Genomic DNA, 15,235 nt, shown 5'->3' with positions numbered 1-15,235 from the left:
AGCTCCTCTTCCTGTGGCTGCCTCTCTCCTTCCACTGTCCCCTTGAACTAGGGCATCGACCTTCCCTCCCAGGTAGGCTGGAAGCCCCCAAAACCCACACTGCCTTTCCAGTCACTCCCTGCAGGGTGTTTGTTAGGATCAGAGGGTTTCCAGTGGCCTCCCCCACCCCTAGTGTGTGGACTGCCCCACAGATGGGACTGGCTGGTTCCCTGCATCCCCAGTGCCTAGGATGGGGCTTGGGATAAGGCCAGCTGAAGAAATGATGGAATGATCTCTGCCCACAGATGCACCAAGCCAGCAGCAGGGCCCCACCTCAGCTGGGAATATTCCCTCCATTGTCCCTTACCCCCAGAGAGACAGACAGATGCAAGAAAGTCTCTCTGGGATTGTGGTAATGTTTATTCTGAGAACAGAACAGGTCTCCTCTCTAACCCCACGGTTGGCCGAGGGGAGTGAAGCCCACATCCAGGTGGTATGACCAGAAGCCCTGCCCAGTGGCAAGTGGGGACTCTGAGGCCCCCACGGGCTGAAGGGCGCATCAGGGGAACGGAGCATTTGCTCTCCCCACCAACCCTCCAGTCCCAGCCTGGAAGAACTCCATCCTCACCTGCCCAGGGACCAGGGACCTTTGCACAGCCAAGAGCCAGCCTGGCCCACTCAGAGGGGCAGCAAGCAAGGGCAGGGCTGCCAATCCTGGTTTTTTTTGAGGGGGGACAGAGGGAGGAGGCAGTGCCCAATCCCCAGACCGAAGCCCACACAGGCCTGCTGGTTGGTCCTGGTTTGCCCCCTAGCCCAGGTGGGCATGGCTGAGCAAAGACCCAGGTGTCGGCCCCAGAGGCCCCAAGCCAGCTTACCTGGCCCTCACCTCTCCACCCCAAGTCGGGAGTCTTCACTTGGAAAAGACACTGAGGGGTGATTACACGAAGGTGTATAGTGTGCACGCATACAGAGATACATGAAGGGTGTGGTTTTGCCCTTATTCAGCACTTGTTAGTAAGAGTGCCGACAAACTTCGCAGAAGGGAAATCGAGGCACAGGAGGTTTCAGTGACTTGCTCGTGATCATGTGGTCCTGGCCCAGGCCCAGGCCCAGGCTCTGGAGGGGAAGTCCCAGCTTTTCGAGAAGGAATCCTCTTGTCCTCATTGTTCAGGTGCTAGCCCCTTACGCGCTGGGCGCCAGGACACACGAGCAGAGCCAGCCCGGTTGGAGGAGGGGAGGTCAAGAATCCAGCACCTTCAGCCGGGACACGGCGCCGAACAGCCAGCTCCGGAGCCAAACGTTCAGGTGCCCAGAAGGAATCCCCAGCAAGGCCACAGGAATTCCTGTTCTTGAACCCACTGGGCTTTTCATTTACGTCGCCCGGGCTGGAGCCAGAGAAGGGCACAGAAGAGACCCAAGCAGGTTGTGGCGCCAACACTCACCAAGAACCCAGGGGGGCCGGGGGGTGATACGTCCAAGTAGAAAACACCCTCTTCTTCACCCCACTGTGGGCCTCCTCTGAGAAGGCAGGACTTCTCCTCATCCCTCCCCTTGCAGAATCAAAATAAAATCAGAGGACCGCAGGAACTGGAGTTGGAAGATGAAAAAAGGGGTTCAGGCTTTCAGTTTCCCTTTAAAAGCCCCTGGTTAAAATTGGTAACACATAAAGAATATAAAACATTGAGGCCTCAAGGAACATTTTGGTCCAGGCAGCAAGAGGAAGGCTGTAGCCTCTTTGGCTGCATTCTGGGGGGGAATGTTGGGAGAGGGGCCTCTGGTCAGGTGATGGATTTGCCTGTCTCCTGCCAAGCCCGACAAGTGACCTGAGCCCCTTGGGCCTGAGACCACCACCCCAGGGTCCCTCCTCCCGGGAAAATCCCAGGTCTCACAGCAGAAGGGGGCCTTCAGGTCCCCAGGCCTCCCCACACCCTCCTGGCCCACCAAACCAGGCACACGCCTCCGGGCATGAAGGTAGCAGAGGCAGGAAGATGCCCTTCCTCCCCACCGCTGCCGCCATCCCACTAGGGGCCTTCACTGAGGCTAGGAATGAAATCAGAGCCTGGGGTGAGATGGCGGCCATAACTCCTCTGGGAATCTGGGCATCTGGGCTTCGGCCTTGGAGAGGACCTGAGAGCAGGGGTGAGGCCCAGGACAGACGCCAGGTCTCCAGAGAGGCAGGGAGGTGCCTGGCGCCACTGGGGGTCTCATGGGCAACATTCATTCATTTGGCAAATCTCTGTTGAATAAATAAATGGATGGGCAAGCAGACAGGATGAACATATGTCATCTGCCCATCTTCCTGACTCCAGCCCAAGCAGGAACCCAGCAAGAGCTGAGAGTCCTTTCAAGGTGGCTAGCAAACCAGGTGTCGGTGACAGAGAGAGCAAGGTCTAGTTCACAGGGGCAGGCCCGGGACACAAGGGGCAAGGGTGGAGTTTGGGGACGTGGCAGATTGCGTGTAAACAAGTGGCATCTTGGCAGTCCGTCTGCAGACAGCAGGGCCTTGGGGAAATGTTTTCAACGGATAGAGTCCCTTCGCAGTGGTGACAGCTGGGGGAAGGAGAGCTATTGTCAATCTCAGAGGAAGGCTCCTCCATGACAAGGGAACGCTTCGGGGGTCTGGGGACACTGAGGCCCTGAGAAAGGCAGAGGCCTCCCCAGGTCACCCAGCAAGTCAGTGGAAAAGCTGGGAAGAGGCCCCCAGCATCCTGGCTCCCAGGCTAGTCCCTGGCCAGGTTGGGGACATGCAGATGGTAAAACTGTGGAGGCCAGGCAGGTGGGCAGGTGTCAGATGGCCGTGAGGGAGACGCTGCTGAAGACGCGCACAGCAACAGTGCCAGGCAGGTCACTGGGCTGCCGGCTGTTGCGGTCCCGGAGGTGCAGGGTGTGCAGGGCCTGGAGGTTATCGGGGTCAGCCTTCAGATGCACCTGGCCCAGGAATTCGTCCTTCAGGACTCGGTGGTTCCAGAGCTGGGAGGAGACAGCGGATCATTGGGTGGGGGAGGGCATCTTCAAGAGCAGGAGTATAGGTCTGGCCGTACCCCTTCTGGAGCCTCAGGCTTCCTCCCATCTGTCCAACTCCCTTCCACGTATACAGTTAAGTGTGTTATTAGTTCTGCCGCTGACCTTAGGTGACATTGGGCAAGTGAAACACCTGCTGCCCTGACATCCCCCATCTTCAATACGAGGGTTGGATCAATGGCCTCTACGGGTCCTTTCAGCCCCAACATCTATGGGTCTGTGATTTGATCCAGTGCGACCCAGTGTCAGCAAAACTTGGAAATCCTATAGTGGCTTCTCAGCCAGGGAGGGGCTGTCCTGGGCCCGGGGGACAGAGGACTTCCCGCTAACGAGCCCAGAATCATCCCATGCCCAGGACCCTGGCTTTCTAGTTCCTTGCTCTCAGGGAAACAGCCACCCCCTTCACAGGGCATCTCATCTCAGTGCAAGCTCTCCAGGTAGACCCACCTCCAGAGGGATTTAAGGAGCAACTCCCAAGCCACTGGCAGAGGTGACCACTGTCCCTGGCCTGACCCTGCTGTGTCTCTAAATCACACCAGCTAATCCAATGCACCCACCTCACAGACTCGGGGGCACGGGAAAGGGCTGGTAAGACAATTCCCGAGGCCATACTGTGTCAGGGACAGAGTGGGAACCAGCACGTAGTGTTCCTGGGCCCAGCCCCTGTGAGTGGGGAAGCGCCAGACAGTGGGCCCAGGAGGGGCCTTTGGGACGGGGCAGGCTCACCTGGACTGTGATGGGCTGGCCTGGCTTCTTGCGGTAGAAGATGCCTTTCACGTCGTACTCGGGCGTCGAGGTACCTTTCTGCACGGCCGAGCGGACTTTGTCCCCCTCACACTTAATGATCACGTAAGAGTTGGCCCCTAGAGAAATTGAGGGGGCAATGGGGTGATGGTGGGGGCTGGGGCAGGACCCAAAGGGACAGATGTCTGGGAGGTGAGCTCCCCTCCCCAAAGCAGAAGCCAGAGTTCCTATATTCAGGAGAAGGGAGCCTGACTCACTTCCTAACTTTCAGAGACAGGAGCGGGCACGCTGGCCATCCCTGGCCTCCATGCTGTTCCCCCTGCCCCAAGCACTCTTCTCCCCTAATCCACTTCACCAGCATATCTTAATGCTTCCTCAGCCTGGAGAAGGGCCACCTCCTCCAGGAAGCCTTCCCTAAGCCATGCCTCCCAGCGGTCTGTCCCTGTGTCTGACTGTCCCCCCACACCGGAAGCTGCCCAGAGCAGGTGGCAGAGCCCATTCCTCTCCAGGCACCCAGTTTCATTCCAAGGCTGGGCCCAGTGTGGATGTTAGGAAAGGTTTGCTCACCCAATGAGTGAGAGCAGGAGAGTTCTAGAGGCTGGGCGTCTGTTGCTAGAGGGCATGGGGTACCTCCTCGGTGAGGTGGGTCCTAGAGCTTTCCCCAGGTGAGCTCACCTGTCGAGGAGTCCTTGAGCCCAGCAGCCCCTAGGACGTGCACCTGGGTCACCTGCTGGGGGTAGCCGCACAAGGAGCTCCAGCAGGAGCGGGGGGGCTCGTCCAGGCGCAGCTCCCTGGGATGGGGCAGAGGGGGAGAGGGGTGAGGTGATGGAGGGGGGCGAGGGAGACGGAAGGGGAGGGGGTTCAAGAGGGAGGAAGGGGAGGGGAGCAGTATTTAGTCCAGACATTGCTCATCCTGGGCAAACCACCATGGGCTTCCTGCTGCTCTCTCTCAGGGGTGCCCCATCCTCCCCGAGAGAAAAGCAATTTACTGAGCACCTGCTGTGGGCCAAGCCCACTGCTGGGGCATTACAGGCATTATTTGTAATCCTCCCAAAGCCCTGGGTGATAGGTAACTATCACCATGCCCATTTTACAGATTACGAAGCACTGGGCTCACCAGAAGGGATTTGCCCCAAAGCGGGACAGAGGTGGAACATGGACTGGCAGGACTTGGGTCCCCTGAGCCCACCATACATGCTGCGTCCCGGTGTGCCGTGGGTGCAAGGAGCACTGAATCGGGACTGCCTGCCAAGGTGGGGGGGCAGTGTGGGGCTCACAGGGTCTGCACCCCAGCAGGGATGGCATGGCTCCAGCAGTCTGCCTAGCCCAACTCGACCACTGGCGTCATGACCTTGGAAACCACCCCCCAACCTTGATCCCCAACGCTGATCTGTAAAATGGAGGGGTCAGGCCCCCCACTTGGGGTTTGTAAAACGAGTGAAAGCTTTGTAAACTGTGAAGTGAGTGAAAGCCTTGTAAACTGTGAAGTGCTATCCACATATGACACACTGTGCCTTTATGTAGCCAAGAGAGGCTGGGACAGAGGAGCAGGGGAAGGGAGGAGAAGGAAGGCCATGGGTGCCAGAGTCAGCCCAGGGAGGCTGGAGGGCTGGGCCCCACGCCTGGGGCAGACACGTAGCATCCCTGGGCTGCAGATTCCGGGTCAGCCTGGTGTGGGACTCGGGCCTCCCGATCCCGGCCCTGAGCAGCCCCCACGCACTGGCAGTTGGAGGGCACGTCGGTGAAGACCCGAAGCAGGAACTCGCCCGTGTGGCCCGGCTCGAAGGTGGTGGGGATGATGACAAAGCGGCCCTCGGGCTGGTCGGTCCGTAGGAAGACACTGCGCGAGTTGATGTAGATGGAGCTGGCGGCCCGGTGCTGCAGGCCGTGCATGCGGTACCGGCGGTTCTCCTCCACCTGCGGGGAGAGGGGAGGCTGGGCCGCACGCACGCCCCCTCCGCGCGCCCCCGCCCCCCGTCTGCGTCGCACCGCCGGAAAGGCGCGGCAGAATCCACGTACGCGCAGTGCCCGGAAAAGGCCGATCTGCAGAGACAGGGGTAGACGGGTGCCTGCCCAAGGCCCGGGGCTGGGCGACGCGGGCAGGCGGGGCAGGCGGACGGGCCCCAGTGGTGGCGGCTGAAGGGGGCGAGGTTTCTTTTCGGGGTGACGAAAATGCTCGGAAATGGTGACGATGGTCGCACAGCTCTACGAATACGCTAAAAGTCACTGTACGCTCTGAATGAGTGAACCGTGTGGTGTGTGGACTAGATCTCAGCGGAGCTGTTAGGAGTCGGAGGACACCAGGACTCCCCCTGGTACCAACGTCGGGGAGTTTCTGACTCACGACGGACCAAGCATCACTATCTGCCCACACGACAGCCCGGGGCCATGAAATGACGTCACCAGCTGCCAGGACATGCTAGCCAACTCCTGGAACGAGTGCCAGGATAAGCTGCAGCCATATCACGTGAAGTCACGACAGGTCAAAGTCACGACACTCCAGCACACAACGGATGCACCGACACAAGGACACGCGCAGACGGTCATGACGTGACCGAGCACGTCTAATGCGGGGGCTCAACTCAGCCCACGTGCCTGTGCACCCATGTGATCTCGTGGGGTTCTGGGTGTCTGGTGGGCCCATGGCGTCCTGCTACGATGTGTGCTGTCACAGCACGGGTGTCGCAACATGAGGAGGGCCCCGGGCCCCAGGCCAGTGGGAGCGGCGAGGGCTAAGTCCGCCTGGCTCTGCCCAGGATGCTTCCTCCCAGGGCCCAGCAGGGCCTCCAACTCGGGGGAACCCAGAGCCCTGAGAGAGGGAGCAGCAGGGGCCTCCCAGCGCGTGGCCTGACCACCGGCAATTTTCCCCTTCCCATCCACCAAACAGCCTGTGGGTCCGGCACGGGAAGAAATCAAGCTGAGAGCTCCCAGGGCAGCCAATCCCAGGCAGGCCGGGCCCTCTGTGGGTGTTCCAAAGAGGGCTCATGCTACAGCAGGCCCACGGCATCAGCCACTCTGGCCAGAGGGCGGGTTGAGGTCGGTGACCAGAGTGTTCTCCCCCAGGCCCAGGTGGCCTAAAATCCAGCTCCCTCACTCTCCTCACCCACAGCAGGGGTCCCAGCTGGCCTCACCTTATAGATGTCAAAGCCAATGGCCAGATTTTCACCCTTGCCATCCCGGCGGGTAGACTGTTTCGGCCGCTGCTGGATGCAGATCAGCACTTCATCTTCTGGCTTCTTGACATCAAAGATGTACTGCAGGGATGGCCGAGGGAGAGAGACACTGCGATAAGACCATGCCAGAGACGGGCTTGCTGGCTCCCAGAAGCTGGGCCGGAGCCAGGCCCCAGCTCAATGGTGAGAGCCCGGGTGAGTCACGGCACCTCTCTGGGCCTCGGTCCCTCATCTATGACCCAGGCCTATGATGCCCACCCTGCGGGAGGGGCGGGGGGACTCGGTGACATCATGGATGCTCAGCTCCGAGCCTGCATGCAGTCGGTGCCAAATGAAGGCACACCACACATGAGAACTAAACAGCTGCCAGGGTCATGACTAAGGAGGCTGCAGGGGAGATGTCCTCCGTGAGGAAGAGCCAGCCTGGCCAAGCTCCTCCCCAAAGAGCAGCACTGTGGGTGTAGAAACAAGGGGGTCGAGTCCTCGGCTCAGCCTCCCCCTAAACGTCCCGGTAACTCTGGACGAGACACCCGTGAGTCCTCAGAGCCTTAGTTCCTCGTCTTTACCATCTGCAGGTCACCCAGGACCCCCCGAACATGCCCATCCACCCACCGCTAAACAGGCTCACAGAAGCCCACAGGGGGACAGGGAGGTACCCAAGGTCATGCAGGACGGTGCAAAGGCTGGGGGCGTCCCTGAGCACTCACTTGTGGGTTCTGAAAGAAGGTGTCCTTGTGATTGATGCAGCCGCCACTGCGGTTCTTCTGGGGGTCCTCGTGCCGCGTCCAGGCGCCCCGCAGCCGGGCCTCCTCCCACGTCTTGTGGACGCTCAGGTAAGAGGTATTGATCAAGCGGCACTTGATGATGTCAGTGAAGTGTCGGCACACGTCCTCGAAGGTCATCCTGGCCGTGACGGGCTGCTGAGCCGGCCAGGTCCCCTGGCTGGCCCACCCGCCCACCCACCCTGCGTGCTCTGAGCCGCCACCCCTGGGAGCGAGTGAGGACGCGGCGGCGCTGGCCCACCTCACAGCTCTTCTGGCCTCAGTTTCCCGATGTGTAAGATGGGAAGGAATCTCACAATGGCCGCCTCTCTCACAGTTAGTGTAGGAATTCAGTAAAGCGATAAAAGCATATGGTACAATTTCCAGCAGACAGGAGCTGGGCGCTGGAGCAGCTCAGGGTCCCCTGAGGTTGGCAGTGGGGACCATGGGGACGATGGGCCCATTACTGCCCGACTCATTCCACAGAGATGGCATGACTTGTCCAAGGCCACAGAGCAAGTTGACAGTGAGGCATCTGCTCGAGCCCTGGCTCCGGCCTCCCCTTCCAGTGCTCCCTGCCACGGGAGCCCCCCACCCCCGCCCCAGATGCCCACCCGGGGCAAGAGCACACTCACCAGAACTCCCCGTCATCCTGCACGGTCACACCCATCTTTTCCCGCTCACTCTTGCTCACTTTCTGCCACTCCTCCGAGCTGGAATGTGGACACAGGGAGGGAAGGGGGGATGTAAGAGGAGAGACCCCACCAGGGCCTCCCTGCCAGGGGCCGGAGGTCTGAGAGCAAAGCCACAGGCTGGGGGCAAGGGCAGAATGACCCTCAGGGGAGGGGGCTCCCTCACTGGGGGCCTGGCTCTGCTCCTGTCCTAGCTTCACCATGAGCCGAACACAGAACAGTCACCCCCATTCTCACCCCTGGTGGCCTCCCTCCCTGCTTTCTTCCCCACTCACCACCAGGCGGGGCTCTCTGTCCCCTACAGGAATCAGCTTATCCCCACCTCCAGGTCCTTGCCCTGCAGAATCCACCCTCCACCCACCCACCCCCACACACACGCCTGCTGCAAGGTAAGTCTACTGTCATCCTCCTCCCAAATCCTTCAAGGCCCAGCCCCCTCCTCCAGGGAGCCCACCATTGTCCTTGCCCAAGCTCTCATACAGGGGCCCACCCAGCCGGGGGCTGTCCTGTGCCCACACTCGCATCCCTGGGCCTCACGTGTCACTCCAGGGCCCGTTCCATTCCCGCTCGCCCCAGGGGTTACGCAGGCGGATCATGTCCAGCTTCTCCGACTTGAAGAAGGCCAGCAGGCCGTGGCCCAGGCGCACCTTGCACACCTCAGTGACTGCATACGCATGGCCCTTCACCAGGCCACACGCCAGGCGGGCCTCCATGTCTGCTGCTGTCACTGCCTGCAAGAGGACACAGTTGCCCAGACAGGGAGAGCCTGGTCAGGCAGGCAGCGCGCCCACACCGCCCCCTACAGGACGGGGAAGGCATGGCAGCCCCACACAAAGCAGAGGCCATGGTTAGGGACTGAGCTGAGGGTTCGCAAAGCCGCCAGGGAGCCGCAGTGTGGGGTTAAGGCAGGGACCTAAAGTGAGGTTGGCCCAGGGGGGTACTGGAGTTCACTGGCACTGGCTCAACTGTGCAACTGTTAAAACATTAGCTTGAAATCAACACGCTGGGAGTATTTACACCACAGAAAGCAGCAAATGCTACAAATCAGGGCTTTTCATTTTTCCAGAGGTCTGGTCTATCAACAAACACCCCACTGGTGCCTGCACTGAGCCCCAGCTTCCCCACCTGAAATAGGAGCAGTCAATGAAATAAGACGATCCTCTTGAAGCACTCGGGCCTGTGCCAGCCGCGGGGGGTCGCTCCCCTCTTCCGGTCACCTTGTAGCTTGTGATGCCTCAAACCCCAACGAAGGGACCCTCACAGGCACAGACACCCATTGCCCCAGTACAAGATGCCCATAAAAGGGGGGATGCTGGTCAAACCGGAAGGCATTTCATACCGTAGAGGTTAGAGCTGCACCCCCCAACGGCTCCCCTCCACCCCTCAGGCTGAGGGTGCAGATTTAGGAGCCAGTCTGAGCCGGGGCTCTGCTGGGGACACCACAGCCAGCTCCCACCCCAGTAAGGGTTGGCGAAGGGGAGGGCTGCTTCTGTGTTCTCACCTTGATGGAGGCACTGATGAGTCCTCCCCGGCTGTGCACCTTCAACACACGCTCGAAGAGCTGGTTCCTCTTGGCCTCATCGTTGGCGAAGCCGCCCTCAGTCAGGTCAATGGGCTCGGAAACGCCGCCTGTGAAGTCCACCAACGCATCCGCCGTGTTGCCTCCATCCAGGGCCTGGTAACAGCCCGCCAGCCTGGGGAGCAATGTGGACAGAATTCCCAGCTCACGCTCCCCAGCCAGTCGCAATCCCTCACCTTGCAAGGGGGATTTTGGGGACTCAGAGAGGTCAAGCACACTGCTAAGGTCACACAGCAGGTCACAGCAGAGCCAACACTAGAATCCATGTCTCTAGGCCAACGCTTGTCCCACTGAACCACACCATTTTATCACCCAGATTCCCCTTCGCCCTAGCACCCTGTCCTCAAAATTAGCTGTCCAGAAATCAAGCAATTCTTCTGAAAAGCCTTAAAAGCTCATGTATGTTTTTGAAACATCAATTATAAATAATTCACATCATTTATAACAATAGAAACCCAGAGATCACCTAAATGTCTAACAACAAGGAATTGACTTTAGAAACTAACACTGCAGCTGTGCTCTGGGACATGAGATGGCCGTTGAATGAAGCCTTGTAAAGGAATTCCTATGGCAGGAAAATGCTAGTGCTCGCTTGGTATGTTTGAAAAAACAATACAGCTGGATTCCAGTGACGTTTAAAATGTATGCAGGGGTGCCTGGGCGGCTCAGTTGGTTGAGCATCCGACTCGGTTTCGGCTCAGGTGATGATCTCGGGGTTGTGTGATCATGCCCAGTGTCAGGCTCCGTGCTCGGCGGGGAGTCTGCTTGCAGATTCTCTCCCTCTCCCTGCCCCTGCCCTGTCACACACACTCTCTCTCCCTCTCTCTCTCTCTCCCTAAAGAGAAATAAATAAAACTTTTGAAAAAAAAAAAAAAGTATGCAATAATTTATTTAAAAAACATTAAGGGGGGGCACCTGGGTGTCTCGATCAGTTCAGTGTCTGCCTTTGGCTCAGGTCATGATCCCATGGATCAGGCCTGCTCAGCGGTGAGTCTGCTTGTCCCTCTCCCTCTCCCCTTATCCCCACCTGTGCACACTTGCACGCATGCTCTCTTTCTCTCTCTCTCAAATAAATAAAATCTTTTTAAAAATTAAAAATAAATAAATAAATAACATTAAGCCCCACATTGGGTGTAGAGATTACTAGTAAATAACTAAAAATAAAAAATAAAAAATACTAAGCATCAACTATGTGTAACCTACCAGGTGCTAGGAGCACAACTGTGGCTTCTGTGAACGTTAGGAAAAGGCTGGGGGTCTTAAAGGCAGTGCTGAAGGTGAACGTCAGCAGCAGAATGGGATATATAACACAACAGATTACATAAATTGAAAATCTGCACCTATCTATGAAAATCTACGACTGATCTATCTTTTGCGGTGTCCTACAAAACAGCAACACAGGTTTTGCAAGGTAACCTACAAACAAAAAGAGCCATCAAAGATGTTAAAAGAGTTGCTACGTGGCGGGGAGGGTGTGGAGAGGACACAGGGAGCACAAGGGAGGGAGATAGGAGTGCGTGGCGGGGCCTTGGAGGGGAGGGGAGTGAAGGTTCCCGAAGAGGAGCAGCCTGGTTAACCCAGGTGGCCCCAAACAGAGAAGGGGAGTCGAGAGGCCTGGAAGAATATGCAGGAGTACAGGCGGCTTTTATTACCTTCTTTCCGGGTTTCTACATTTTCTGGATTTGCTATAACACACATGCATTCATTTTACAATTTTAAAAGTAAATAAATGAAAAAGCAAGCAAGCATAAATAGCGAAGCTGCTGTGGAAGACAGTCCGGTGGCCACTCAAAAATTTAAACACAGAACTGCCAGAAGATCCAGCAATTCACTCCCAGGTATATATTCCAAAGAACTGAGAGCAGAGACTCGAACGGATACTTGCACACCAAGGTTCACAGGAGTACATTCGCCACAGCCCAAGGTGGAAACGACCCGAGTCCATCGACAGATGAATGGAGAAACAAAATGTGGCATATCCATGCAATGGAATTCTGTGCCGCTCTAGACAGGAAGGACATGCTGACATGCTACAACATAAATCAGCACCAAGAACGTCATGCTACAAGAAATAAGCCAGACACGAAAGGGGAAATACTGTACGATTCCACTTATATGATCAAGCTGGAATAAGCAGATGCATAGAGACCAGAGCAGAAGCGCTACTGGGGGGCTCTCCTGGAAAGGGAGAGGGGCCTGCAGCTGGGACCAGGGAGACTCAGTGACCACCAGGGGGCGAGTTTTGCTTTCTTCTGACTGAAAACGGAATCTGTCAATGTTGTGTTTTCTCGAATTTGTTTTTGATGTTGAAAGTTGGGTGTCTTTCCTTTTCCTTTCTCTCTCTCTCTCTCTCTCTTTCACACACACACACACACACACACACAGTCCAAGGAAAGCAACAGATGGGCCTGGGAGGCGGAACCAGGGAGAGGCTCCCACAGAGCTTGTGGGCTGGGCTCCGACCCCACTGGCCCTCCTGCCCCAGGTCTGCCCCTGCCCTGCAGAGGCCTGAGCAGGTCACTCTGCCCCAAAGCCCTCCACAGTTCAGCAAACCCTTGCTCGGGCCCGTGCTGGGGACCCAGGGCCCGACACAGAGCAGGAGGAGGCGTCGGTGGAGACAGAATGGATGGACAGACAGGTAGAGAGATGGATGAGTGGACGAAGGGGAGCCCAATGGGCAGGGAGGGCCCACCCTCCACAACCAGCCCGGGCTCTGAGATACCACATCCCAGCCAGGCTGCCAGGGAGGGCTTGGCAGCTTGGATCTGTGGGAAAAAACCAGCGACCCAGATGTGAGTGCTGGCTCTGCCCTCCCAGGTAGAACAAGGAGAAACCATTCCTCTCTGTGTGGGTTGGTTTTGAGAACGGGACACCAGGTACCAGACAGTCAGGCCAGGTCTCCCCCCACCACGCCCTGGGTTCTCAGGCTCTGAGAGCGCTGTGTGACTCGGAAGAGCCCCTCGCCTCTCCGAGCAGGGAGCGCTGGCTGCAGGAGCAGCTGCGAGGAGCCGGCCCCCCGCCCCCCGCCCGCCGGCCCACCACCAGCACCTACTTGGCGTAGGCCTTCTCCACCAGGGCACACCAGAACTCGTTGCGGGAGCTGGAGTGGCAGTAGATGAGCTGGTTGTTGACTGTGGGCAGCCGGTCATCAATGACCACATCCACCCACTCTCCAAAGCGCCAGAAGTGGAAGTGGAAGATGCCCGCATAGGCATTGGGTTTCTCGGGGTCCCACTCCTGCTCCTTCCAGTCTGGGATGACCTGGGTGGAGGGGACAGGACAGGAACACAGTGCGGGTCACATCCGGCTTCCTGAGCACATGGGGGCGCCTGCCTCGAGGGAATCAAAACGGAAAGGAGTACTGGGTTCCATCCCCATCTCTGCCATGAATGAGCGCGGGACTAGGGCGCACGCTTCTCATCTCTGGGCCTCAGTTTCCCTTCTCTGCAGTGGTTAGGCGTAGGCTCCTGCCAACTGTCACTCTAAGACTCTAGGAGCTTCCCGCCCCCTTCCTCGGGCCTCCCTCTGCATCCTCCCATCCCTCCCAGTTCCCATCTGGCTCATGGTGCTGCCGCCACCCAGTCCAGCCGGAGTCTGAAGCTGGCAGCCACACCGGCCCCTCCCTTTCCCTCGCCCCATCCCATCAGGCCAATCTGAGCTCCTACATTCTGCTAAAATCCATCTCCCAGCTGTCCCCTGGCACCAGCCCGGGCAGCCCCCACCTCCTGGCCCCAGAACGCTGTAACAGCATCAGCCGCCACACGTGCCCTCACCCCACACAACAGCGCAGTGATCTTTCCAATCATGTCACCTCCCTGGGAAGTGAGTCCAAACCCTTAATGTGCGCTGCCCAGGCACCAGCTCCCGGGACAGCTTTTCTACCCCCCTCGGCCCCTGCTCCCTGCTCTGGGCTCTTTCTCTGCTCAGGAACTTTTTGCACCTGCACTTCCTTCTCCTCTTCATCCAGCTGATTCTCACTTGCCCTTTAGGATCCACCTCCTCCTCCAGGAAGCCCTCCTTTACTCTTCAGACCAGGCCAGGACCCCCGTCTGTCCAACTCATGGCCCCCGGCACTTCTCCTCGGGGACCATTACCGCAATTATAATTAAACAAGTGTGTGTCATTCTGTTCAATTCTGTTATTATCACTGGAACGTTAGCTCTCTGAGGGCAAGGATGCATTGGTCCTGGTCATTGCTGTATGCCTGGCACCTAGTCCAGGGCCTGGCCCAGGGATGGTGCTCTATAAACAGGTGTTAAAATTCACAGGCATTGATTTTTACATATTATTTTATGGAACATCTGGGACAAGCCAGTTGCCATGCCTATAACTGCCAGGGCTTATCTCAGTTTAATTCACACAATAATCCCATGCGTAGATTACTATCATCCATCCCTCCTTTACAGCTAAATACCCCTAAGGCTCAGAGAGGGCAAGCAACTTGCCCAGGGTCACACAGCTAGAAAACACACACACTGTGGAGTCAGGCAGACCTGGGTTTGAAGCCAGGTCTTGTGACCTGCGGACCGCTCTGCACTGGGCCTGTGCTGACACTTAGGACCCAGGTGAATCAGCCACAGTCCCTGCCCCCAGGAGGCCCCCAGTCTGGTTCAAGAGGCAAATGCTGAGGCTGACATGGGGAGCATGGGGAGCGTGGAGAGAAGGGAGCGGTGGGCCCGACCTGCAGGGCCAGCAGCAGCTTCCTGGCAGGTGTCCTGAGAGCTGGCTGTGGGCATCCCCCAAGCAGACAAGGCAAATCTGGGCAGCAGGAGGCGGGCAGACAAGGGAAAGCCCCTCACCCTAGAGTCAGGGTAACTTGTTGGCCCTCCCCAGCATGGGAGCAAGGGAGGGCTGACCCCACTGGGACCATGGACAGCTCCTTCTGGAAGAAAACCCGCCCTCAGGGATGGGGGTGGGCACCCAGGCATCCAGGCCGAGGAGCTAGAGATGCATCAGGAGGCCGTAAATCCCAAGGCCTAGACAAGCCTGCGCACGATACTTCAGCCTAAAGCCATTCCCCAACCCCCACACTCATTAAGAAGGCTTTTGTTTACATACTTCCTACCATCAACAGGGATGTTGGCAAAGACAAATGGTCCCTGTGAGACACTGGAGACCAAGCAAATGAAAATGCCAAGCACCATGAGAGGGGCCACACTGCCAGTAGCGAGGCCTGCCCGGGGCCAGGCACAGACCGGGCTCTTCGCTCGGCCGCCCCTGGCCCTTCCCACCACCTTTTGGGGCAATACCGTGGGAAGCTGCTGGCCCAATGTTGCCCATGAGGAC

At 57.9% G+C, this 15,235-nt stretch overlaps 1 protein-coding gene across 3 annotated transcripts in view; it reads right to left on the bottom strand.

The window, feature by feature from the left end:
- Positions 1 to 381: 381 nt before the first annotated feature.
- Positions 382 to 15,235, bottom strand: part of CAPN5 (calpain 5) — a 51,685-nt gene continuing 36,831 nt past the window's right edge. For all 3 annotated transcript variants that reach the window (XM_006730712.3, XM_031025252.2, XM_081798895.1), the window contains 10 exons: positions 13,002 to 13,210; positions 9,872 to 10,064; positions 8,908 to 9,101; positions 8,314 to 8,391; positions 7,625 to 7,820; positions 6,876 to 6,998; positions 5,465 to 5,661; positions 4,420 to 4,535; positions 3,727 to 3,863; positions 382 to 2,949 (listed from right to left, as the gene is read on the bottom strand). In XM_006730712.3, the coding sequence (XP_006730775.1) occupies positions 2,767 to 2,949; positions 3,727 to 3,863; positions 4,420 to 4,535; positions 5,465 to 5,661; positions 6,876 to 6,998; positions 7,625 to 7,820; positions 8,314 to 8,391; positions 8,908 to 9,101; positions 9,872 to 10,064; positions 13,002 to 13,210 (1,626 nt within the window). In that variant the 3' untranslated portion in view covers positions 382 to 2,766. The remainder of the gene's footprint in view (positions 2,950 to 3,726; positions 3,864 to 4,419; positions 4,536 to 5,464; positions 5,662 to 6,875; positions 6,999 to 7,624; positions 7,821 to 8,313; positions 8,392 to 8,907; positions 9,102 to 9,871; positions 10,065 to 13,001; positions 13,211 to 15,235) is intronic.

This window comes from Leptonychotes weddellii, chromosome 11 (genome assembly GCF_054177405.1).
Source record: "Leptonychotes weddellii isolate Sample4059 chromosome 11, ASM5417740v2, whole genome shotgun sequence".
NCBI classification, from domain to species: domain Eukaryota; kingdom Metazoa; phylum Chordata; class Mammalia; order Carnivora; family Phocidae; genus Leptonychotes; species Leptonychotes weddellii.
This window is presented reverse-complemented; position numbering and strand designations above follow the sequence as displayed.